The following is a 27,700-nucleotide window of genomic DNA, read 5'->3' on the forward strand; positions in this document are numbered from 1 at the left end:
ACTCTCTCTGTGCTGCTGCAGATGGTAGCCCGGCGAGAACGGCGGCATCGTGATGCCCCAGTGGTGATGGCCACCAATGGGGAGAGAAAGAGCCAGGTTTGTGCTCATGATTTCAGCCAATCACATAAGAGCATGTACAACAGCGATTTACCATAGGAGCCAGGTTCATTAAGATGTTATTATATGCAAAAGCAATTGACCCTTCGCTAAGTTCCACCCATTTTGTTTATTTTTGCTTATATATGCAAAAGAAGTAAATTAAGTGTATTAAGTTATTAACATTAATGTACCTTATTACACATACGGAAGTCAAAAGTTTGCAACAAATAAGTTTGTTCACTGTCTTTAAAAGAAGTATCTATGCTCATCAAGGCTGGATTTATCTGATCAGGAATACGGTAAAAGCACAATTGAAAATAATCTTTTAATGTAATTTATTCCTGCAGGATAAATTGCTCTTGTGATGCAGAGCTGTATTTCCAGTCTCCAGTGTCACATGATCCTTCAGAAATCATTCTAATATGCTGATTTGATGCTCGAGAAACATTTATGAGTATTATCAATGTTAATCAATGTTGCTTTTTGATTCACTACCATTCAAAAGTTTAGGGTAAGCACGGTTAAAAAAAAAAAAAAAAAGGAAATGAATCATTTTATTTGGTAAGTTGCATTAAAAGGATCAAAGGTAACAGTAATGTTACAAAAGATTTCTATTTCGCCAATCAAAGAATCCTGGAAAAAATAAAAAATAACACGGTTTCCACAAAAATATTAAGCGGCAAAAATGTTTCCAACATTGATAATAATAAGAAACTTTATTAATAATTGAGCAGCAAATGAGCCTTTCTGAAAGATAATGTGACGCTGAAGTAATGATGCAGAAAATTCAGGTTTGCATCACAGGAATAAATTACATTTTAAAATATGCTAAAACAGAAAACTGTTATTTTAGTTTGTAACAATATTTCACTATATTACTGTTTTTACTGTATTTTTGATCATATAATGGAGCCTTGGTGAGCATAAGAGTCTTGTACCTTGAATGGAATGTGAGTCACTTTGGATTAAAGTGTCTGCCAAATGCATAAATTTAAAATGTAACAATGTAGTGTTGGATTGGTCAGTAATGTTAAGGTGGGGCTTAGCAAAGGATCAATTCCAAAAGCAGCAAAAGCAGTATTCGCGTCGGGGTCCTGATCATCCTGTCGGGGGTTATTCTGCGATAACAACCGGCTGGATGTACATTATCCCGCTTATTACACGGCTACTTGCCACATAAGTAAATAATTAGACATGAAATATTGATTTGAGTTGAAATATTTGAACGCAAAGCTTTGCGAGCAAGCGGCAAGTTCAAACTAGATGGACATTTAAGAGATACGGTGCAGTTACACAACATTTCACCACATACATAATCATGACAATAAAAGATTTAAGATGAAAATGTTTTAAAATCTTACCAGTTTGTTAGTTATCTTATAATCCAATTACAGCATACAAAACAATCGTCACAAAATGGCAGCAGATGCGTTTGAATGAAATGCGAGAGCAAGTCCGCGATACCAGGATGACATAATTAAGTCATTGTACACAATTTTGAATCGAATTTTAATATTTTATTAGGTAAACAAATGCAAGACTTACACCAAGAAAAAACTGTTCCTGACAAGAGTACAGCGCCGACTTCAGTTACCCGGATGAGCCTGTGTTATTAGTTTTTACCGGTTGTTATTGAGGGATAACATAGTGCTGGGTGGTATACCGGTTCATACCGAATACCGGTGTTTATTTTTGTTATGATATGAATTTTTAAAATACCACAATACCGGTGTATGTCTCGTAAACAACGTTGGGAACGCCACACTGTTTGAAAGGGGTTCCTTTTCACTGGTGCACTGTGGTGAGGGAACAGCTGTATGTGTTACTAAGCGTGAAAGTTCAGAAACTGAAGCTGTACAACTAATATAACGTGATGACGCAGAAGAACTCATCCACAATATCCACATCGACCGCCACAAATATCCACCGCCCCCTGCCATCAGCTCCCGCGTCTCACACACACACGAGCGCGACTTTAGCACTAGATTTAGCAACTTTCAGACCCTTTTAGCGGCTTTTTTCCATAGAATATTCATACTGACAAACCTAGCCACTTTTTTGGATAAACCTTAGCTATGGTTCACAGACACGCGGTTTTGTGTAGTACTCTCACTGAAGCGCGCGTGACGCTTCTGGTGATATTAACCTCTGCCGTCTCACTAATGAGGACATAAACACTGCTCTGAGAGTCTCTTCATGAGCATTTGACCATTTCATCTGAGTAAAACTATCAACATGTCATACACACACAGAAATGTAAAGGTATTCACAGCAACCCGTCAAAATAAAACTTCGGTTTAACTTGAGGGCATTGGCTGAAATATATTACTGTTGTTGAGTAGAATGTACGTAACAGGCTGATACTACTGCTACTACAATTATTAAAACCTTATGTTTAAGGAATAAGCTATACAAATATTTAAAAAATCATAAGGCTATTGTAAAAATAAATTAAACTTCTTTTATGCTTTCAAATAATTAGACATGCTAAAACTTGGTTACAATAAAACAAAAGGTTGGAAAAAATAAAACATTTCATAGGGCCCTAAACATGTAATATTTGTTAAACTATTAATAATTTGATTTTATATTGTTTAAGTTTCATGATTTTAATTAATTAGACATGCTTTTTGATTAATAAAATATAATTTAACCATTAAAAAGGAGTGCAGAACCCGCCCACCCCCCTGTATACCACTGTAGTGTGGTATTTTTTGACAATGTTCACTCATCATGACAGTAAAATAGGGCATTCTAAGTCAATATACTGCAGTATTTCCTCTCTCAATCAGTAGAAAATATGGTTAACACCCGGTCATGCATCAAAAAAAAAAATACCGTCATGTACCGTGAAACCGGTATAATTTAGAAAAATACCTTAATATACATTTTTGGTCATACCGCCCAGCACTAGGATAACATACCTCGGACTGACCAATCAGAATCAAGTATTCCACAGAGCCGTGTAATAAGACTTGAATAACAAATCTTCAGCAGATAGTTGTGTTAAACTATATATTAGTGCATGCTGACAATATTACATAATATAAGACATAAATTAACAGCTATGAAGAAATTACAACCATCGTGAATGTTTTTTTTAGTAGCAAAGTGGCTTGTTTCATAAACACTTACATGCTCTCTTCCTTCCCCTCTGGGGTCTGAACAGTCGCCACGGGCGGACACAAAGATGGTGTGCATGAGGAAGGTCAGAGCTCGTTCCGTACGGGTATCGCAGCATGAGGACGATGCCTTTGTACTCATCATCTCCTCACTGCCCATGTTTTACAACAAAAATATAATTTTATTATTGTTTTCTCATCTGCTTTGGCTGTATCTTGCTTGCACTTGTATGAGTTTGGCTGTACCAGACAGCACTGTAGCTGTCAGATATGTACTGTACCTATTCCTGGCAGCGACAGTGACAGTGACCAGTCAGTACAAACTGAGGTTTACGGAATGAGGAAAGTGTTCATTATGAGTGAAGTACAAATGACTTGTGGCATTTACTCTAGCATGCATTGTCAACTGAAACATGCTGATAATGTACAACAGAACTGCAGAACTAAATCAATGAGATGTTTGCCCTTTATATACACTACCAGTCAGAGGTTTGAGCATACCTGTTTTCCCGAAAAAACCCCACATCCTGGATGATCCCAGTAGTATATATTTTGAAAAGAGGCAGGGGCCAAGCACCGAACCCTGTGGTACCCCTGTGGTTAGTTGATACCTCATGATCGCCTGAAGAATCTACCTGTAAGGTAGGACTTAGGAGCCTCTCTGCACTTGTTTGTGATGCCCAAGTTGGAGAGGTTAGAAAAGAGACAGTGTCAAAGGGAGCATACAAGTCCAACAAAATGAGGATGGATTATGTACTTTCCACCCACAAAGGCTTCAGTCAAGGCTGTATCTGTTGAATGTCCACTTTGTAATCAAGTCAGACAAGTCAAATCCTCACTGATTGCTGTCCAGCAGCTTGTTCTGTGAGAAGAAAGAAGAAAACATCTTGGTCAGATTTTCGCAGTGAATTGGAGAAGAGAGACTAGTCTGCAGATGGTCTGGTATTTAATGTTGGTTGCTCAAGTCGGCTTGAATGTGTTGGGAAAAGTGCCAGTGCGTGTAGTGATGCATTTAAGATGGATGTGAGTGTGGGTTAAAGTGTAGGAGAGATGCCGTGTAAAAGATGGGAGGGAATTGGATCAATGGGGCAGGTGGTAGGATGGTTGGAGAGGAGAACTTTAGAGACCTCTGCCTCCATGAGAGGAGAGTAGAGATTTGCATGCAAGTTGTGGGTGTTTGTTAGTTTGTGTTGAGAATTGACTGCTGCTGATTGTTACCGTATCTGTGAAATATTGGCAAAGTTGTCAGCCATTAGGGAGGATGTGGGAGGGAAGAGGTGAATGCCTCCACAGTTTGCGAGTGTCTGAAGTATTGTTGATCTTGTGTAGTTGAATGCTTTTGTAGAGGTAACATTGGCAGATAAAGAAGAGAGCAGAGCAATGTGTCTCTTTTCTAATACGGATAGGCTCTCTAAAGGTGTGCTCTCGCCTGACAGCACACGCAGTGTGTCATTCTCAAAACCAGTTGAAACACCTTTCAAAAAGACCTAGACTATACATTATTGGCTAGATTTTTATACAGAATCATAAGCTAGATAAAGCTATAACACACAATACATTCCATGTGTCTAAGACCACTATCACTTGTATGTGTGGCCCGAGTTTGTACTAAAATTCAGATAAGCACAATAAAAGATTATTAACACATTTTAAAATAGTACAATTTAATTTGACCTTATTAGAGTTTTTCTAAATATACTGAAATATTGACTGTATTAAATAAATATTGAGATTTGATGTACACTACAAATGCACATTCAATACAATAAGCACACTTTTTTTTTCACTAGATCAAAATCTTTTTAAGACCACCAGAAATGAATATTCAGTCACGTATGTCCAAACCTTTTACTGGTAGTGTGGTTTTCCATACGGCAGATAATCACAAAATTAAGGGCAAAGGCACTAATATACAGCTTATAACAAGACAAGATTTACAGAGGTTGAGCCAGTGTTGCTGGGTCAGGATGCTGTTTTGATAACACCAGAGAGTTGCACAGCAAATACACAGTGTTTCACCAATGATGGCAAAGAGAAGCTTTATTTTAACTTGATCTCATTACACTTTCATAACTTTACCCAATGCACAATTAACCCTGACCTTGCAGTCACTCCTGACTTCTGACCTCTCCCCTCTGTCTAGCTGCGGCTGCTGTGGTTCATCCATATTTGATTTGTCTCCACCCCTCCACGTCCCCACACACTGAATGCAACTACAGATCAAACTTTAAAAATGACCCAAGAATCGTTTTACGACTTTCTCTACGTTCAAACACTGCCAACTCTATTTTTTTCCTGTTTTTCACAGAAAAGAGCTAAGAAATTTGAGGGTGAAGCTATTTATATCAGACATAGCAATTTAATGTTGGAGGTTTGTATGGAAACTCTGGAAATGTCTTGTTTTTGCCACTGCATGTCTCACTGCATGAGATTCTGTTTCTTTCTTCATTCTTCTCACTGCAATCTCTTTTGTGTTTTGTTTTGTAGCTTAACCCTAAAGGCTTGGCATGCACTATTTACCTCACTAACTGTAATGCAAGTACTCATTTCTATTTATTCTCTGTTTGCTTAGCACTTTTTATTAAATATTTGGGAATTTTGTTTTTTGCTTCTTTTATAATAAATGTTTTTTTTATAATTGAATGCAAAATTGAGCTGATCCAAACATGTAGCCAGTAGTTGGATCACATAAAAAAAAGCTTTTTAATAAATACAATTTTGTGTACATTTTATTTGATTGAACATGCTTTTTACAGCATGTTAGGCTCTTAGCATGAATGTCTTTTATTTAATTTCAACAGTAAACTCTAAGCCTGCTCTGTTCCAGCTTTTCTAAATATGTCTAATGGGCTTTTCACACTTGAAATGAATGAATAACCCATTTATAACCCTGAGTTATCTTGTTTCCTGATCACATAGGTTATACTTTACCTTGGATTGTTAAATTAATCCTGGGTAGTCAGATTTCACAGTAGAATTAGCCTTGTGGTTTGGCCTACACATTTATGGCATGGCTAAACAGATCTATACTATTGATTGGACAAGTAAAACGTGTACAGAACTGTCCACTTGTGAAATTGTCAGCATGGATATTTAATCAGGGAATTGTTGTTTAGCTTACAATTGGCTTTTAATTACTAAACTGCTTGCTGCAACATTCTCCCACCACATTGTTTCACACCGTTTTGCACCACTGATTGGGGTTAGCACTACAGCATAGGTGCAGACCTGCTTCTGAACCAGGATTTCGTGACTCAGGGTTAAAGTGGCCTTTAGTCTGGCTTAAAAAATATGTTTACCCAGGGTTAAACATACTGTGACAAGCCCATTAATACACTGAAATCTGTTGTTTAGCCAAATATATAATCATTGGCTGTACATTTAGCTTGATAATGCATGTTTTTATTGGTTCATTTGTTATCAGATCATATGATTATAATATTATTGATTTTTTAGTGTTACATATTATACAGTCTGTACAGCCTGTCCCAGTCATATATAGTTACTACAAAGGCTGTTTCCACTGTTGTGAGGTCTGATGAGTCTGATAATGAGTCTGAAAACCAGATGGATTCTGTGACATTAACCCCTTCATTCACCCATTGACCTCTTCTCTAACCCTGTGACCTCTGTATCTAACCAAACATCATATATAACACTTGTCTCCATCACATACACTATCATTATATTAAGTGTTTAAGATTGCTGTTAGTGTTTGAGCCAAGCACTGTTTTGCATTTGTTTCTGCTTTGTTTCATAAATCAACAGACATGGGCCAAATATCTATCACATGCTGCAGTGAATTATGACAGCATATGATTCATTTAGTGCACTAGTTTTGCATTGGTATAGACCAATTTGTGAAACAGCATGTGTACACTCTAAAAAATGCTGGGTTGTTTCAACCCAATTTTGGGTCAAATATGGACAACAGTTGGGTTAGTCCATATTTGACCCAACATTGGGTTGAAACAACCCAGCATTTTTAGAGTGTAGAGATCAGAATCCAGTCATTTGATCCATGTCTGACCCCAAGCTTTGTTAAAACTTCTGAAGTGCTCACATGATTACCACCTCATCTATCTCCTCCTCTAATAATAAATTAGCTTTTAGAAGAAGAGTTCAATTAATGATTTAAAATCAGAAATTCTGTCTTTTACAAACCATAGTGAGCTGCCTGCCAGACTAGCTTTTTAAGTAAACTCCAGCAAAACCATACTTGCATCGATTTTTATAGAATATATATATAAAAACCTTATCACAATGCATTCCTGGATTGCCTTTTTTTTTGTAAATTACACATGTGAGGTTACCTTACAGTTCTGCCAAAAAAGGTATCTTTGGAGGCAGAATAATGGAAGCCAAATATATACTTCGAGTATACTTCAGTTTTTATGTGAATGCTAGGCATATGTGTACAGTGTGTGTGATGTACATTTATCATTGGGAGATTTTTTCTGTACACTCAGCTCGCACATGTACCTTGAATTTTTTGGTGCTAATTATTTGGTCCACAGAATGTGGCAACATTCCCATTGTTTTACAGTTCGTAAAGAAACGCTTTGACAAGTGCTTGTGTGACGGCATTAAAAGATACCCATAACTCTAGTTTAAACAAGTACAAAGATATTTTTATCTCCTTAACTTTTGGAGAGAAAAAACAGATACTGGATAAAGATTTCAAGTGTGCATGTGTTGAGAAGACCTTGAGTTTTCAACAGCGCCAACCAACCCTGTTACGTAGACGGCTATGTCACTCCAACAAGGCGGCTCGGAAGCTAGATGGCTATTTAGAAATTTGGCAAATAAGCTGGTTTTCTAATAAATTTTAGCATTAGCAGTGCCAAAAACATGCATGTTTCATTTCCACTTTAAAATGTCTAGCTTGGCAGCTCACTAGAGTTTGGCACAGAACCATATTGTCTTACTGTGATCCTTTTCATTTGCTATCAGTTTGCCACATAACAGGTTCAAACTACTAACCTGTAATGCAATGCAGTAACCTATATAGCTTGTAACTTGAACATTTCTTAAAAGGATTAGGCCACGATGTAAGGAAGGGGGAGGAAGGACAAACATCATGTCTTTTTAGTGTCAGCTGTCTGTCTGAAATCAGGGCTGTAGATGATGAGGGCTGGTTTCTCATGAGAGTGTTTCATTCTTGCAGATCAGTTCTGACGGGCACCAAGACACAGGTCTGGTTTCTTTCCAAAATCTGCAGTTAAATGAATAAAGATCCTCTGATATTTTAGACTGTCTCTCTCTCTCTCTCTCTCTCTGTCTCCCTCTCTCTCAAGCTCATTAATCACAATCTGTCTGTGCACACATGGATAATTTGTTTTGGGCAATCACAAAGCCTCCTCTCTGACATGAATATTCAAAGCCTCATAGTGTCTGAGCATATAGCTGATTACCCAATGCCACTGAGCAGAGATGATATACTGTATATATATAATGCAGTTAGAAGACAGCAAACGTGGAAAGGAGAGACCTGTGTCTTTGTGGCCAGCGCCTCTCTCTCAAGCTCATTAATCACAATCTGTCTGTGCACACATGGATAATTTGTTTTGGGCAATCACAAAGCCTCCTCTCTGACATGAATATTCAAAGCCTCATAGTGTCTGAGCATATAGCTGATTACCCAATGCCACTGAGCAGAGATGATATATATATATATATAATGCAGTTAGAAGACAGCAAACGTGGAAAGGAGAGACCTGTGTCTTTGTGGCCAGCAGGCGATCTGTAGAATGGCTTTGTGTGTGACATTCACTTGACTGAAAATAATGTAACTAAGGATGGGGATCACAGGAAATATACTGATTTTGGTTCCTTAATGATTCCTTTAACTATATCAAATGTACTATAACAATTCAGTGAGTGAATTGTTTGGTGAGTTCAAACCTATTATAAACCCATGAGTTCAGGAGTTTTTTGGCTGATTCGTTAAAAATAACTGGTTGAGTCATTCCCACCTACACCGGTTACACTGTGCTTGATGCATTTGATATAACGTGCAACCAGCGAGGACAACACAATACAAATGTGTTATCTAGTTATTGTTGTTGTATTATTTTGTATACACTCTTAAAAATAAACATTCTTTATTGTCATCTATGCCGAAGAACCATCCATAGAACCTTTCAATTGCACAAAAGGCTCTTTAGATGAATGGTTCTTTTAAGAACTGTTCACTGTAAGGGTTCTTGGAGGAACCACTGTGAAAACCCTTTTGGAATCTTTATTTTTAAGAGTGCAGCTCAGGCTTTCTTTCCAATCATATTCAATTCAGACCACAACCTCTCAACCAACTCTAGATGGAATCTATCGACATTCAAGAATCGTTAACGGAACCAAACATCTTGAAATTATACAGTAAAAATACTTGATTCCCAACCCTAGATATGATGCCCCTGAGATAGTTTGGGGTAAAACAGTGCTTCATGTCAGATCATCTTACTAATGAGATGTCTTCATTGGGTTATTTCCCTCTCTTAATTTCTGTCCTTCATCTTTCTGTGTTCTCTTTTTTTTTATCTCAATTTTGCTGTCGGTTCCCAAATTTCTCTTCTGCTATCCTCATTTGTTTTTCCTTTTGACCCTTTTGTTATGCTTTCTCTCCGCCTGGACCTCTCTTTCTCTCTCAGGACGTGGATAAGACACAGACACAAATCATGCGTCATCACACCAGTATCAGCGAGCTCAAGCGAAGCTTCATGGAGTCGGTGCCCGAGCCGAGGCCCAGCGAGTGGGACAAGCGTCTGTCCACTCACTCGCCCTTCCGCACCGCCAGCTTCAACGGCCAGCTGCAGCCCGACGTGAGTACTGGGGTTAAAAGTTGGATTTAGAGCCTTTTTATGCATTTTTGTTGAAGATAAAGACTGACGTCTTGATGATAGATTGCTGGTTTTATGAAATGGAGGTAACTTTGGCCATCTATTGGTGTTTAGTTGTGTAGTACGTGTGCCAATACAATGAGCAATTTTGGCGAAGAACTAATGATTGGTTTTTCCAAAGTTTGCCAGTTTAGTGGCATCAAATCTTTGGATATTCAGAGTTTGTTTGAGTTAGTTGTGATTAAATCAGATATCAACAAACAATGGGTATATTATGCTTTCTTTTCTGAGTTATCTCAGTTTTAATCTTTTGGATGGATTTCAGTGCTGTTTTCAGTGACTGCGACATTTCTTTCTTCTATGGAATACAAAGTTGTGCTGGTTGCTCTTTTCCATGCAATTTGTCCCTGTGGGAAACAGTAGAAAGGATGCGACAATGCCAAAAAGCAGTCTGTATGACACATGCAATACCCCAAATCTTCTAAAGTCATTCAAAAAGAAGTATAAATCTTCTAAAATTTCAAAAGCATAACATTGAAATTTCTTAAACTTTTAAAGAAAAGTTGCATTTTGTTGTTGCATTTGGTAAGGATTACAAGTTTTATTAAAGGATTCAATTAATTATATTTTTTCACTGATAAAGAATGCATCTAGTTGCTCATTGACACATGTAGCATGTTATCTGAATAAGCAGTTATTTTATAAACTCTCAGTGTGTGTGTGTGTGTGTGTGTGGGCATGTGTGCACACAGGTGAAGACGCCTCCTCTCCTACCCATACACAGAGTAGCGGGGGGTATATCGGAGGTAAACGTACTCTCATTTGGTCATTACTGCCAGGGCTGTGCAGCAACCGCACCTGAAAAGACTGACGTTTCTTTATGTAGATAAAGAACGATGCAAGCAGAAGCGCAAATGGCCGCTGGACGCTATGGCCATGGCCCAATCAGAGTAGGAGATCTCCTCTCTCTCTGAATCTGCTCCCTGCCCGCGGCTTTTATAGACCCCCTGACCACACCCTCTCCCAAAGCCACGCCCCTTTACTACTGCTGCTACTCTCTGAATGGCTACCGCCGGCTTTCCTCTGCTTTGATCTGCCGATCGCATGGCTGGATTACACTACATAATGTAGCTGCATGAGTCTGTTAGTTCACTGAAAACCAAAGTAGGTCTAAAAGGAAAAAGTAGTAAAAAAGCAAACATTAAGAAACTGACTCCTCCTCCTCTTCATTTCATTGTCTTTTCCCTCTTTTTTCCTCTTGTTCCTGTCCTTCACTGGTTGTCTGTCCTTTCCTTCCCCTTGTTTACTCTCCACCATCTCTCCTCGCAAAGTCTTGTCCTGGATCGCAGTCCTGTCCTCCTCCACTTTCATCCATAGCTCCAGCTCCACCTCGATCCTCCTCCTCTCCACCAGCAGGAGTGTCTAGAAGTGCCCAGAGAGGGGCGCGTTCGCTCGCCCCACGGCCCTCTTCTGCTGAGGCCTACTACATCATGTACCAGTCTCAGACCTGAACGCACTAAACTGCCATATCACACTCTCCTTCCAATTCAAAACGTAAAGTTTGAGCTCATTCTCTCAAATTCTCTCAAGACAATATGCTCTTCTAGTTAAGATTTCACTTTTGAACAAAACTGTCCAGTGCCTTTAAGTTTATCCATAGTTTTTAAAAGCACATGTCCAGTGTTGAACATCTCAGTTCACACTACAGATGGAAATTGTAAGGAATGGAAAGATTCTGGTTTTGATTGCATCTAAAAATTCTAGTTTCTTTATAATTCAATTAACGATTCATTTACAAATTATAAGGAATAATTCCCCATAATTGGCCTTAAATATATATTGAACAAAAATCTGAAACACATTGTTTTTTAAAATGAAAGTATGGTTTATTATAATCTCTTTCGCAAAACATTTTTTGTAACTACACAGCATGAATTAAAATCCACATCTCGGTTTAATTTAAAGATTCAGATGACAGAAGTAATGACTTGCAGTTCAGTGATTACGGCCCAATCCCAATTCTACCCCTTAGCCCTTCCCCTTTCCCCTACTCCTCCGTTTCACGCGTTCACGTGAAGGGGTAGGGGTGTCCATATCCTCTTTTGGTTGGAGGGGTAGGGGTAAGGGGAAGGGCCAGACAGCCCTTCAAACGAAGATTTTTCGGGACCACACTTCAAAAGAAGGGGTATAAATTATCTCAGCGTAAACCGGCTTCAGGGGCAACATGGCTGCCCGAGCGAACTAAAAGACACATAAATGTAAGCATTTTTGGCATTAATAAAGATTTTAACGAAAAGTAATCATTTGTTTTATGTTACATTCAAACGTGAGTTCATATTTACGGTCATGTTACTCAAAGAAATGTTAGCAAAAAAATCGCTGCTAACTAACATCATATCATTACAGACTGCACGATAGTGCCACAACATATTTTCATGTCTGATCAGGGCGATAACCATCGTAGAGATTGAGGGGGGCTAGTCCCCCCAATATTTAGAAATTGCTAAACCCTTTTCTCAAATATTGCCATTTCGAGAGAGATATCGAGAGAGAGAGAGAGAGAGAGAGAGAGAGGTGAAAGTTGCGTGAATGCGCGTCTGTGCGTTTCTCTTTTTAGAGTGAGTTTACTTAAAAAACAGCGATTTTATCCTCTCGTTGCTGGAAAATATAATGTAGCGATTCAGTATTTAAATTGTTATTAATAAAAGTCGTGGGGCAGCGTTGACAAGTTTCTTTTCTCCTGGATGTGTGAGCTGCGCGATCTCCGATATATATATATATGTATATATATATGTGTATGTGTGTGTGTGTGTGTGTGTCAGTAAGCAGTGCATTAATATAGAACGGTAATTAAAGGCTCTAATGCACAGCAGTATAGGAGTGTGTATTGTAGGAGCTAGACGACATATGATGACATGTGACGACATAGTAGTGGTGTCCCAATTCTTAGGGGAATATTTTCACCCCTACCCCTTGACACTCTGTTTCAAGGGACAAGGGGAAGGGGTAGGCGGAGGGGTAGGGGAAGGGGAAGGGGTATACAATAGAATTGGGATTGGGCCTAAGAGTACGTTCATACCACACCATTTTCATCTAAAAACTGAAAACTGTTTATGCATTGTGGCTGCTCATTTACACAACAACAGTATTCGAAATTTTGAAAACGGGTTACGAAGTGCAAGTTTTGAAAACTATACCATTATTGTCTCTGTGTAAATTACAAAAACACAAATTTGAGAAAATGGTGATGTCATGCGCATATGTATTATTTGTTCAGCCTATTGGTATGTGTGCAGACACAATGGGCCATATTTACTAAACAGGGCAAATTAGTGCGAGAGCACAATTCCATAAAAGCGCTAATGGGAGTGGAAATTTATGCGGGTGATTTACTGACAATGCGTAAATGAAAGAACACCGACACAGCCAGATCATTTCCATAATGACCAACACAATCTACCAAGAGCAACACAAATTAGCGTCTGCTTTAAGACTTGCTTTTTTGGAGCGTTAAATAATGCTGCAAATCCCAGTAATTTGACGAGTACAAACATTAGTAAATCACGTTGCATGATTTATTTTAATACTCTCCTACCATAAATTTTGCGTCTGAAAGGGAAACTCCTACAAATGCATATTCAATAAGGTCAGGCGCAAAAATAACTGCATCCATGCCTTTTCAGCGCTAATTCTTCACTGCGTGTCTTTAGTAAATCCTGACAGTACTATTTTAGCGGCAAAAGACAGTTTGCGCTGGCGCAATCCGTTACTAAATCTGGCCCTTAGTGTTTCTTTACAAAGTAACATCACCAACTACTGGCCTGGCATGAATAATACAGTGTTTTTAGTTGTTTTCGCTGATCTGTGTGAACGGGGATCGTACAGAAAGTCGTCTGTATGCGAAACTTTTCAAAGATGCGATGGAAAAACGTTTCCTTTTTTAATACATCGCTGTCATGTAAAAGTACAGGTACCGTAAGTCAACAACCGCTCTGGGGTTTCCCAAAAGCATCCTTAGCCAACTAAGGTTGTGAGTTCCTTCGTTATCAACATAGTTCAACGATTCTGTTGTTGAGCTATAGTTACAATCAGCAACAGCTCTCGACCTGTGGTTAGAAGCATAGTTAGTATGACATGTGGAAATAGATCTTGAGCAAAATAAGCAAGTTACCGTAACACATGTAATCTGTATCTTTCATTCCATATATAGTTTATACAAATTTTAGTTGGTCAAGAGAATGAAAGCACAATTTTTAAAGATTGTAAGATTGCTCTAGTACCCCACAAACCCCGGAGTATGATGTAAGAGGGAATCTGCGACTGAATAAAACATCGCTAAATAAAGAAAAACAATGGAGAACAAAAATACCGAAGAAGTCCTCGGATGCCATGTTCATTATTTACAACAATAATCTGATATTAATTTGAGAATGAACCAATTAAATAGCACTCCACCACTTGTGTGGCATCATTAACAGCAGTTCTGTATTGTTTAACCAACATGGTCTGGCCAACAGATGGGTGACAGAGTTACAATGGTTTCGGGAAACATACGTGACTAGCTAGGTTAATTTCTCCAATGATGGTATGGTAATTAAGCAGAGAGTCGCACCGTTGTATGGGAAATTAACCCCTGACTGATTCAGTTAATCAGTCATTAGACTGATAACTCATAAGTTGATTTGTGAGTCTTTTTGATCAATTTACCTAAAAGAACAAGTTCATAAGAGTGATTTGTCCATATATCAGACAACACCGGTTGTGCTGTATGTTGTTGCGATCAGTCAGCAAGAACAGTGAGATTTTAGTGAGAATATTACTTTTATTATATTCGATTCAGACCACAAACTCTCAACTAGAACAATTTCTTTGGCTGTGGTGCTGCAGATTGATGAAAGATTCACGCAGATTCACTGTATCATATTTAAAAGTATTAATTGGTGTTCAAGAACTGAACAGAAACGAACGTCGTGAAAAACATTAACAATGTAACCGATTCCAAAACTTAGTTAGCAATGATTGTTTATTCTTTGCGGATGTAGTAAACTCTGATCTAGCCCATGACCGAGTCTAGTTCTGTGACAGACACATCCACTGATCTGATCGTCGTTTAATGACCCGTCCCACCCAAACCCTGCCGGTTGTTATGGTGTTCTTCTGTCACTGACAGATATTTGCACTGCCAAAACAATGTCTGCTGTCCATCCGGTGTCCACCAATGCCATAAAAACCCTCAAGGCCTTTGCTTCAATCCATCTGGCCTGCTTAAACCACTCTGGCGTCCTCTAAGCTCAGATCCTGAGCCCGGACCCTTCAAACCTACCCAGAAATCTCTACTACCCCTCATCAATCTCTCCCCATGTCTCTCCCCACTCCACATGTCTGTTCATTGTTCTGTGTCTCTCTTGGTGTCCCGTTGCCCTGCGCAGAGATGGAAGCGTGCAGCAGGCAAATCGAGGCGACAGCAGGTAAGGGTCAGGTGGGCGCCCGCGCCAGGAGGCCCGCACATTTCTGCAGCATATGGAGGAGGATGAAGATGATGATGATGTTTGTGATGAAGAAAAATACACTGAGGCTCAGGGACATGCCATCCAAGTCTCCATAGGCGTGTCCACAGAGGAAGAGGCCCGTGTCTGCCAGCTGTACCCAGTGGCACTGCATCGCCCCCGTGTCTCCTTCCTGTTGAGCACCCTGCTGGTCCTGACGCTGATGCTGTGGTGGCTTGTCTTCATTTGAGAGACAATAGATATCAGGGAGACAGCAGCCGCTCTCAGACTAATCTTATCTGGATTGGAAGACAATAAGGATGGAAAGAGGATGAGGTCCTTCCTGTTTTTCTGTTTGTTTCCTCTGGGACTCTTAATGATTTCACCATTTCACAGGGATGTTGATTGACAGCTTATAGTTTTAATAGGACATAACGATTTATTTATCATTCACTTAACGTTTTTCTGGCTTTTCAGATTTCCTTAATTTTGAACTCACTGCTTAAAATAACCATTCAGTTTCAGTAAAATTTAACAGTGTTTGCAAGATGAGTTTGGATTAAATTAAATCGTTCTTATTATTTTTCTTAATTTTCTGCAATTAATGAAGTGCAAACCATTTACCATACAGACTAAAATTAAAACTTTGACTTCTAGATCATTTCAGGTTTAAGTGTTGTTTTTGTTCAAATTTTGATTTTAACAGTAAACAATTATTATTTTGGAAATGTCCCACTGACTTAGCATTCAAAAGTTTGATATCAATATAAATACTATATCAAATAAATAAATAGATAAATAATATACTGCTTTTATTCAGCAAGGATGCTTTAAATTTATCAAAAGTGACAGCAAAGACATCGTTTACATTGTTACATCAAATGTATTTTTCTAGTAAATGCTGTTTTATTGAACATTGTATTTATCAAATAATATTGGAAGGGCGAGGGTTCCACAAAGATATTTTGCAGCATAACTATTTTTAACATATAGGCAATTTGTTGCAATTATTAAAAAATATATAAATATGTTGTGTTGATGATATAAAAACCCTCAAGGCCTTTGCTTCAATCCATCTGGCCTGCTTAAACCACTCTGGCGTCCTCTAAGCTCAGATCCTGAGCCCGGACCCTTCAAACCTACCCAGAAATCTCTACTACCCCTCATCAATCTCTCCCCATGTCTCTCCCCACTCCACATGTCTGTCCATTGTTCTGTGTCTCTCTTGGTGTCCCGTTGCCCTGCGCAGAGATGGAAGCGTGCAGCAGGCACATCGAGGCGACAGCAGGTAAGGGTCAGGTGGGCGCCCGCACCAGGAGGCCCGCCGCTGCTGCAGCATATGGAGGAGGATGAAGATGAACATCAAATGTATTTTTCTAGTAAATGCTGTTTTATTGAACATTGTATTTATCAAATAATATTGGAAGGGCGAGGGTTCCACAAAGATATTTTGCAGCATAACTATTTTTAACATATAGGCAATTTGTTGCAATTATTAAAAAATATATAAATATGTTGTGTTGATGATCATCAAATCAGCATATTATACTGATTTCTGAAGGATCGTGTGACACTGAAGACTGGAGGAATGATGCTGAAAATTCAGCTTTGATCACAGGAATAAATTATTATTTTTAATAAATTCCAGTAGAAAACAATTATTTTAAATTGCAATAATATTTTACTGTTTTTACCCCCCCCCCCCCAAATCAATGTGCATTAAATAATTATTTTAAAAAACATTCAAATATCCTAGTAGTGTTACAGTTGTGTAAAATATTTGAGAGATACGTTTAACTGATAACAATGATGTTACCCTAGTGTTTGCATACTAAATTTTGAGCGGTCTTTTTATGCATTTATTTGTTTACCGATTTGTGATTGGTCTTTTGATTATGCACAAACAAAGACTAAAACCTAAGCTTACTAGCTGAACTTTAACAATTGTTTTGCTGCCTTGCAAACACTACTTCCTTCAGTATGTGCAAATGTAGTTGTAGCTTTTTTAGTTTTTATGTTATTCATACATCACCCTGTGACCACTGGATTTCTCTGGACAACTTTTCAGCACACGTTGCACTTTGCTTCTCTTTGCAGATATAAATCTCTCCTCCATTGCCAGCCGATGCATAACGAAAGTGACCATTTCTATAATACCACCAAAAAACTAGTCTACTTCTTCGTGAAGTGTATTTATGTCGTATCAGCCCTTAGTAGATCAGCATATCAGGGCTTTAATTACACACCCCACAAATATGATCCTGTTTCTCCTTCTATGGGACTCCAGCATTCTTCAAAATATCAGTACTACTGTCATGCTAGCTTTAAATTAGTTTTCCATGTACAACAATCACAGCCTCTCTCTCTCTCTGCAATGAGTGACAGCATAATGCATAGTGATAGAAGGAAGAGATTGTGTTTTTATGTTCATCAATTTATGTATTGCATATATATGCATTTAAGTAGCTTTATTTACAGTATCTCTAAAAAAATACTTTTACACATTTGCACTTCTATGAACTTTAGTCAGAGGTGAAGTGTATTTATGTCGTATCAGCCCTTAGTAGATCAGCATATCAGGGCTTTAATTACACACCCCACAAATATGATCCTGTTTCTCCTTCTATGGGACTCCAGCATTCTTCAAAAACATCAGTACTACTGTCATGCTAGCTTTAAATTAGTTTTCCATGTACAACAATCACAGCCTCTCTCTCTCTCTGCAATGAGTGACAGCATAATGCATAGTGATAGAAGGAAGAGATTGTGTTTTTATGTTCATCAATTTATGTATTGCATATATATGCATTTAAGTATCTTTATTTACAGTATCTCTAAAAAAAATACTTTTACACATTTGCACTTCTATGAACTTTAGTCAGATGCCATATTTAATTTGACACAAATTTTGGATGTGCACAATTTTGTCAGTGGGTACACTTCGTTCTTGTTTAATAGGTTGTCATAGACCATCTGTTTTTTATTTTTTTTATTTCATATATTTCAAATACTGATTTTGATTTGCTTCAAGTGATATAAAACAGCTGCTCTGACTAAGCTCCATTCCATGATAAAGACAATCCAAGGTACAATCAATAAATTAAAAAAATATATATTTTCTATGAAGTCATTTGCACATCTAGAACGTCTTGAAATCTAGTGAAATGTACATAAAAGTCGATTAATTTCAAGTTGCAAGCTCAAATGTCTGAAATTCCCTCATGTTGCTTTTATTGTGCACTCTAAAATCGCCATACCCACTGCAAAAACTAATTTTCTTAATTATGATCTTGTCATGGTCATCTATAAGCACAATATATTTTGTGATTTCTTGGTTACAGCCAAATGATCTTTATTTCCAGACAAACTGCAACTGCTTTATTGATGCTTGTAAGAAGACAGGAAAATGTATGTCTAATATTCCAAAATATTCATAATTAATCCATTTTTCCTCAGTCTAACTGAGAGCATGTAATCCATTCAGTATGAACGCAGCGTATGGAGATCTTTCTTTTGCAAGAGATTTTGTGGTTCCCTGGATGGTACGGATAAAAAAAGTACATAATCTCAGACTAATTCGATTTTTCAGCCTTTGCCTTTTTTCTCCATTATCTTATTAGGTGAGTTCATGGATACTTGAGAGTTTTTGGTGTCTGAGATTGAGCTCTTCAGCTCCTCTGTAAATGGCTTTTCTGCTAGTCTTTGGTTTCTTTTGGCTGATGATAGACTACTTTGAGTGACTTTAGTTTGGCCCTTTTTAAATGCATAATAACTATGAAAGGAGACTTGCAGACTGATGCAAGTCGTCACACCGAGCTCTTCTTTTGAAAGCACCACATGGTGAGCCCATGATTTGGCTTGAATTGGTCATTCCCATCATCATCTGTCAACCTGACATCGCCATTATTGGATGAAATTAATATTTGACTTACAATGTGCCAAATGTTCCTAAATCAAAAGCTTTTTTGGCCGAGTGCCTGTAGATAAATTATTAAAGAGCAAAACCATACTAATTTGTGATCATTTGTGCATAATCTGCATATCTGAGCCAAGCGTTGTGGGTAATAGGAATAGACACGATGAAGGCTTCATTCAGGTCCTCTCAGTCATGAGGATGTATGTAGTTTTGGAATAAACACTCCTCACTCTTAATGGAGGAGTGTTTGTGGAGCTTCCTGATAGATTTTGCTCCACTTCTGTGAAGCAGAATTTCATTCCAACTGAGACTCATTTTCAATTATTTTCCTGGTAATTTACATTAATATACTTATGTCGTGAGCAATATCATGCCATCTTTTCTTAGGCTGCGTATCCAGAAGTAGCTGGGAACTGTTCCTGTATTACTCAATATCAAAATTGCAATATCATAGATGAATTGTAGTCGATATCGTGATTGCAATATGTTTGATTAATTGGACAGCACTAATTTAGTACACATTTCTCTGAGTTTAATTTTAACTCAGCTGGGTGGGAAATTTATACCACTTTTGTTTAAGAAATCCAGTCAATAGAGATAGATATATTTACTCTTTTACGCACCATTAAAGAAAATGATTTGATTGGAAAGGGTGATCAAGTACATATGAAATCATTGAAGCGGCTGTATTTGGTATCTGTTCTAGCCCGTTGTTGTTGTTTTTTGCCAACCGTTCAAAGTCTCACCAGCCTAAGCATTTTTTCTTGTCTAGTAGCTTTTTTTCTGAGGTAGTCAGCACAGAATATCAATCTTACAGTACAAAGGCCTGGCCAAAGGTTCCAGATGGTGTTTGCTAATTGCTTATGTGTGTGAGGTGAAGTTAATGTAGTGAGAAAAGCGATTCTCTGCTCACTCTCCACTGTGTCTTGACCCCTCTCACAGTCTCCTGTGGTGAAGACGAAAACGATCACCATTTCTGATGTCACCAACTCCCTCCGCAGCGAAATCGCCAGCAAGGACATCCCGATTGTGCATACAGAGACCAAGACCATCACATATGAGTCTGCACAGGTGAGCCGAGGCGCTTTTTGAATCAACCTTGTTGCTGTCATCATTTTTGATTAGTCTTTTGCTGTGCCAGTGTTTCCATATGCCACACATGGAATGAAAAATGAATTGGGATGCAAAATATATCAGCATCAATACATGTTGGTAACCACATCACCCAGTAGTAAGGATTTTGTTTATAATAATCAAGCATTGGACGATATTGGATGTTTATTTTGATTTTGGTAGCACGTATCGGCACACATCTGTATTCAGAACAGAATGTATTCAGTCTTTGTTGTAATCTGTTGCAGTGCTGTCATTTTCACAGTGCATTTCTGAGCGAGTTTAGCTAATCATTAAGATCTATTCGTTGTCTCTCTTTGAGCTCTACTATATAACCCGAGGCCAGTTTTTAAAATAGTTTCTAACCAGCACACCAGAGGTCCACTGCTATAATAATGAGGGCTTATTTTTTCATTCTTTCAAAAATATATCAGATTACAGAAGAAAAATCACCTATCTTTCATACTGTATATTATAATGCCTGAATTCACTTGCTGGCTGCGCTATTTTACAGTAAACTCACGGTGTACATACCCAATATGAATGCGCAACAGGACTGTTAAATAAGTGTAATAGGTAAAAAAAATATGCTAACTCACTTTTAGCATATAAAAGTTCTAAAAAAATGTTCTCTTCTTTCTTCTTCTTTTTTTCTCTCCCCCAAACCAAAGATTTACACTGATTTACAATATCATATCAGCTATTGTCAATACTAAAAAAAAAAAACTTTTTGGCTTTTTGGTTTGGACAGAATTTCTATATAATCATACATTTTTGATTATTTTAGTAGGAAGCATTTGTTTTATTACGAAGACCCTAAAGGTACAGAGTGATGGGGCAAAAGCAGATTTCATTTATAAAGAAATATATATTTCAATGCTTTTGCATACCCCAAGAAACTTTGCATTCGTTCACAAAACTTTTGTGCTCTCTCTCGTGACCTCCTGCAACTGAACACAAAACTGCTGATGGACGTGCACTCTCAGAAATAAAGGTACAAAAGCTGTCACTGGGGCAGTACTTTCTGAAAAGGTACTAGGATGTACCATTTTGGTACTAATATATACACTTTAGATACTAATATATACCTTTAATGTACTTACATGCATCCTTTAGGGGTAAATAAGGTACCAATGTGTACCTTTTGACAGGATACAGCACCGGTGGCAGCTTTTGTACCTTTTTTTCTGAGAATGTGGGAGAAAAAAACTATATTTAAATTATTTAGTGAGAAAATGCAAAACATTGTTTGAGAGAACCCACAAGTTTTGCAAGCAAATGCTAAATCATTGAAATATAATCTTTCCTCCCATTTCTTGCCCCCCCCAACCATGACTGTGTCCCCTTTGGGGCTCTGTAGGAAATAGCTTTGGGTGGAAGTGATAAATGAGAGATGTAATGGAAGAGTGTTCTAAGCACATGTGTGTTTGTTTGCTAATAGCCCAACGCGGTGTCAGAGAAGGAGTCTGGGATGCTGTTGAGTGCTCAGACCATCACTTCAGAGACTGTCAGCACCACCACCACAACCCAGATCACCAAGGTACATGAAGCTGCGCCTAAACCTGCAATATCACGAAAGATCCTGCAATGTCTGCCTCTTAAAGAAGAACGGATTGATGTTAAATTATCCTATTTAAGCACAATGTAAAATGTATAATAAGATGAGCACTTTCTGCAGAACATAATTGCAGAAAACTTTACAATATCCAACTTACAACTGATTTGCATGTGCTGCACACTGCAAGGCAGGGTACAATGGTGCCAAGAGGCTGCGAGCATGTGATAAAGCCGTTGTAAATTACAGTTTATATCACCATTCCGCAGTATCTTTCCATTTCACAAAGTTAGTCAAGAATCGCCGTACTGCACAGATGAGATATTCGCTTCACTGTGTTTCTGGCTCTCTCATTCTCTCGTTCTCTTCCCTTTCTCTGCTCAGACGGTGAAAGGCGGGATCTCAGAGACCCGTATCGAGAAGAGAATCGTGATCACTGGGGACACTGAGATTGACCATGATAAGGTGAAATGCACCTACAGTTAACGACCACGTCGGACACACAGACGCAGAATGTTTTACAGACATTCTCATAGAGAGCTTTTTATTGGGCCAAAATTTCCATAATATTGGTCTATTTTCCTGAAAGAGAACAATTAAATGCATATATCTGCTAACATACCTTAAAGCTAGCAAGGATGGATTAAAAGCCACAAAACTTCAATTCTGATTTCATGGGGCCTTTAAATGTGTAAGTTTAGTTGTCTGGTTGAAAACTGTCCTCTCTGCTCTCCAGGCTCTTGCTCAGGCTATAAAGGAGGCGAAGGAGCAGCACCCTGATATGTCTGTGACGAAAGTGGTGGTGCATCAGGAAACAGAGATCACCCCTGAGTAACTCCTGCATGAGACACAGGTTGGTTTCCTCCTGCACAACCTGACTGATTATTGGACTGGTGTCGATTACACACACGATTACAGCTAGAGAGATTAATATTATATGAACATATTTTATTTTAGAAATATTGACGTTATCTGCATGCTAAATGACGTCTTGCGGTAATGCTTTCTCATCGACACTCAGCATGTTTTATTCAATTATGATCAATATAAGAAGCCAAACATTGGAAACATGTGGGCCAAAATTTCCATAATATTGGTCTATTTTCCTGAAAGAGAACAATTAAATGCATATATCTGCTAACATACCTTAAAGCTAGCAAGGATGGATTAAAAGCCACAAAACTTCAATTCTGATTTCATGGGGCCTTTAAATGTGTAAGTTTAGTGGTCTGGTTGAAAACTGTCCTCTCTGCTCTCCAGGCTCTTGCTCAGGCTATAAAGGAGGCGAAGGAGCAGCACCCTGATATGTCTGTGACGAAAGTGGTGGTGCATCAGGAAACAGAGATCACCCCTGAGTAACTCCTGCATGAGACACAGGTTGGTTTCCTCCTGCACAACCTGACTGATTATTGGACTGGTGTCGATTACACGCACGATTACAGCTAGAGAGATTAATATTATGTGCACATATTATTTTATTTGAGAAATATTGACGTTATCTGCATGCCAAATGACATCTTGCGGTAATGCTTTCTCATCGACACTCAGCATGTTTTATTCAATTATGATCAATATAAGAAGCCAAACATTGGAAACATTAAGTGAGCGAGTGAAAAATGCTGCATGGTGAACTGGAAGGTGCAGTTTGCTAAAAGAGTAAAACCTGAAAAATTATGATTAATTAAACAAAAAAACATGCTTAAGTTAACCCTTGTGTGGTGTTCATATTTTTGTTATTCAGCCAGTGTTCGTGGGTCTGGTGGACCCGCTGCATTTTTGGGTTTTTAATTCAACACAATCAAAAATTTTATGTTAAAATACTCAGAGATGTTTACCCAATTGCAAGCAATATAAACAGCATATATGGTTAATATTTGCCCTTTACCTTTGTTAGATCACATTTATGAATTAAAGTGTTACAACCTTGTGCGGGAACTCACACTTACACTCACACTTTCACAGACTCTCTCTCTCACACACACACACACACATACACATACTAATATCAGGCCCAGACAGGAGGAGGACAGAGTGAAGGTACACAGGACCTAAAATTTCCACAATTTTATTAGCCCCGGGTTAATGTTCTTCACAGAAAAAGAGCCAAGGCCAATGATTCTGAGTTTGAAAAAATAATTAATCATATCATTTTTATTTTGATAAAAAATTTAAACGGTTCCCACAGACCCGAACACCATACAAGGGTTAATGAAAAGTTATTGTGTTATTTTTTTACCCTTTAAATAAAGAAATAACAGATTTTTTCATTTTGTCAGCCAGTTGTTAACAGAAGACTGCTGTTAATATTCGGTGATAAAATTATAAGATACTGCATCAAATCTACAAAATAAGATCGGCTGCAGATATGCACGTTTTAAAGATCTTATGGCTAAATTGCTTATATCCTCTGCAGTCTAATTACAGCATATTTTATTCATAAGGCTGACAAAAAAACTACACTTCTGGATTTCTTGCTTTATTTGAAGTGCAAAAACGACTTTGCATGTTTTTCTTTCAAAAACAGAAAAATCCTTTCAAATATTTTGTGAAAAATGTATAGAAATTAATTTTAGTTTCCTATCTGTCGGTCACTACGAGTAATTTTGTCAGCCAGTTGTTAACAGAAGACTGCTGTTAATATTCGGTGATAAAATTATAAGATACTGCATCAAATCTACAAAATAAGATCGGCTGCAGATATGCACATGTTTTAAAGATCTTATGGCCAAATTGCTTATATCCTCTGCAGTCTAATTACAGCATATTTTATTCATAAGGCTGACAAAAAAACTACACTTCTGGATTTCTTGCTTTATTTGAAGTGCAAAAACGACTTTGCATGTTTTTCTTTCAAAAACAGAAAAATCCTTTCAAATCTTTTGTGAAAAATGTATAGAAATTAATTTTAGTTTCCTATCTGTCAGTCACTACGAGTAATGTCGTGACGACATTAGGGGTCTAACTTGGGGGCCCAATCATCTCTGGGTTTAAGAGAAAACACCAATGAAAATTGGCTAGTGGATTTTGCATGCTGAGCCGCTCCCCGTGCACACGGGTATATAAGGCGACAGCGCGCATCCACTCATTAGATTTTTGCTTCGGAGCCGAGTAGTCCATGTCAATCATTTACTACAAAGCCATTCACCTTTGTGTTGCGGAGGCTGTTCCTGGTTGGTGTTACGGCACGTTACAGCGGTGTCCCTGTCAATTACTTCAGCTAAAAGATAAGTTTTCTCTAAAAGAGCAAATCACAGACGATTCCAGTCTTTTTCAAGATGCCGTTTCGTCCGTGTTCTTCTGGATGCTTTTCCTGTCCTCTTTCGACGGCCATGATCGCTATGTCTGGGCCTTCAGCACGCTGAAGCGTCGCTTGTGGATGAATCATGCGTCTGTGCGCATATGACCATGGCATTGCCTGCATTCCCCAGGTGGTGGGAGCGATTGCGGTGCACCTGTGCCTGCAAAACGCCGCCACTTGGAGGAATCGTCCACGTCTCCCGTCCAAAGCCTGTAAACTGCCAAAGCTTACAGTGCTGCGGGCCAAGCTGCCTCTGCCCTGCATGCCATGGCGATCCTGCAGGTGGATCCTGCTCACTTCCATCAAGGGGACCTCCAAGCATTTTCCGTAAGTGAAGAGTGCCTTGTGTTCAGGCCAGCATACTCTCACGTTGTCCTGAGACCCCGGCTTGGATACGTGCCCAAGGCCATGCTCCCTGGGGGTGAGAGCCCACTCCACTCGGAGTGTTGCCTCCTCCTGGGCACTGGCTCACGGCGCCTCTCTGGCAGACATCTGTCAAGCTGCGGGCTGGGCGACACCTAACACCTTCGCATGGTTTTACAACCTTCGGGTAGAGCCGGTTTCTTCCCGTGTGTTGGGTAACAGGTAATTGGCGGGAAGAACTGGCTTGGTGTCACGCTTGCTGCGCCATTCCCCCTCACACGGGGATGTGAGTGCCTTTCTTCTCCCAGTAGAGTTCCCCGGTTGGCGAACCCTGGTCGAGCATCCTCCAGCACCCCGGCAGTCAGACTTGGCAGAGCAGTCTGACGCTAGGCCCAGTACTGGTGTTAGCATGACCGGAGTCCCGGTTAGCCCCTTTACTGGGCTAGGTGTCCATATGGCTTGATTCCCTACAGGTAATCCCATATGTGTATTCTTCCACGGTAAGGTTTACCTCTCTGTAAACCTGTCTTCCCTTGACAGACCTGCTCTGTCAGTCTCTTCTGGCAGCAGCAGTGATATCGCCTTCTCTTCCTCTGCGGTCCAGACCTTTTAGTGTAGCTCTCCAATAGCACTGGAGTTTGATGGGTTTATGGCATGCATTTAAAGCTCTTCTCTCATGGGCCATACAGCCTCACCATCTCCCATGATACATTAAACTCATTACCGCATTTCTGAGATTTTCTCTTTTAAAAGCAGTGATGAAATTGCTTACCATTAAAAACAAACGAAGATCCCTTAAAAATATGGTAACAACAGAAACTCTCTGTGGCAAACCTCATACCGACAGAAAGAAGTGCATAGGATCCCAGAGAATTAGACACAGACACTTAAGCTGTATGATTTACTGTCACCATTAACTGTGCTCTAATAAAAACCTCAATCCCTTAGAAAGCACTGTTATACTGCCATATTTACAGCCGTTATACATGCTTGTAGCAGAGTCTGCGACATTCAGCACTTAAACATTCCAGTTCAGCTCTAGAATTTCAATTGAGGTAGCAAAGAGGATGCAAAATCTAATTTAAAGGGGTCATATGATGCGATTTCAATTTTTCCTGTGTCTTTGGAGTGTTACAAGCTCTTGGTGCATAAAGAAGATCTGTAAAGTTGCAAAGACTAAAGTCTCAAATCCAAAGAGATATTCTTTATAAACGTTAAGAGTTAACCACGCCTACCTAAAACGGCTCGTTCTAACACGCTCCCACATGTCTACATCACTATGTGGGTAGATTTGCATAACGCCGCCCAAATGTTCACGCAAAGAAAGAAGGCGTAACTTTTATTCTCGCTGTAGTATTGTTGACGCTGCAGCCATGTCGTGAAGGTGTTTTGTGTTTCGATGTGAAAGCGAAACTCCTTTGTTTGGTCTTCCTAAAGAGGACGATATCCGCTTCGTCATGCTTAGAGCTGATCTGTGCGGGTCGCTGAGGAAATACATCAATTTTCACCGTGGACAATGCGGAGTCCAGCCCGCCTCAGCTCACTATATCCTGGCCTCAGCGCACGCTAAGCCAGGGCTTGCCCTCACGGTAGGCCGCTGTGTTTTTCGTTGCCACTGATGATTCAAACGCGAGATTTGGGCAGTGTAGAGTAGCGCTTGTTGTTTGTCATTTCTCCGATCACAAATGCAGACAGAGTTTTATGTTTATGCGGTGCGATGCTATGCGATGCAACGCAATGTGTAAAAGACAGTATAAGTCATTATAATCAGTAATTATGTCCCCACTGGATGCAACGAATGCCTCGTTTATAATGGGTTTTCATGTTTCTGTCTCGTCGCTCCGGCCTGATGGCATCACAGTATGGTGAGGGGCATAACGCACTGGATAGCTGGCAAATCAGAGCACACCTC

At 39.0% G+C, this 27,700-nt stretch overlaps 1 protein-coding gene across 5 annotated transcripts in view; it reads left to right on the plus strand.

Moving 5' to 3' along the window:
- Positions 1 to 27,700, plus strand: part of LOC107569307 (protein 4.1-like) — a 76,546-nt gene that overhangs the window by 43,544 nt on the left and 5,302 nt on the right. For 2 of the 5 annotated variants that reach the window (XM_016255369.1, XM_016255365.1), the window contains exons 13-20: positions 22 to 96; positions 3,269 to 3,307; positions 5,530 to 5,592; positions 9,869 to 10,039; positions 20,402 to 20,530; positions 22,014 to 22,112; positions 22,512 to 22,592; positions 22,864 to 22,980. In XM_016255369.1, the coding sequence (XP_016110855.1) occupies positions 22 to 96; positions 3,269 to 3,307; positions 5,530 to 5,592; positions 9,869 to 10,039; positions 20,402 to 20,530; positions 22,014 to 22,112; positions 22,512 to 22,592; positions 22,864 to 22,962 (756 nt within the window). In that variant the 3' untranslated portion in view covers positions 22,963 to 22,980. Of the gene's footprint in view, positions 1 to 21; positions 97 to 3,268; positions 3,308 to 5,529; positions 5,593 to 5,708; positions 5,757 to 9,868; positions 10,040 to 20,401; positions 20,531 to 22,013; positions 22,113 to 22,511; positions 22,593 to 22,863; positions 22,981 to 27,700 lie in introns of all 5 variants that reach the window. The other 3 variants (XM_016255366.1, XM_016255367.1, XM_016255368.1) reach the window with 3 other exon arrangements.

Source organism: Sinocyclocheilus grahami, unplaced genomic scaffold (genome assembly GCF_001515645.1).
Source record: "Sinocyclocheilus grahami isolate Dianchi unplaced genomic scaffold, SAMN03320097.WGS_v1.1 scaffold1331.1, whole genome shotgun sequence".
NCBI classification, from domain to species: domain Eukaryota; kingdom Metazoa; phylum Chordata; class Actinopteri; order Cypriniformes; family Cyprinidae; genus Sinocyclocheilus; species Sinocyclocheilus grahami.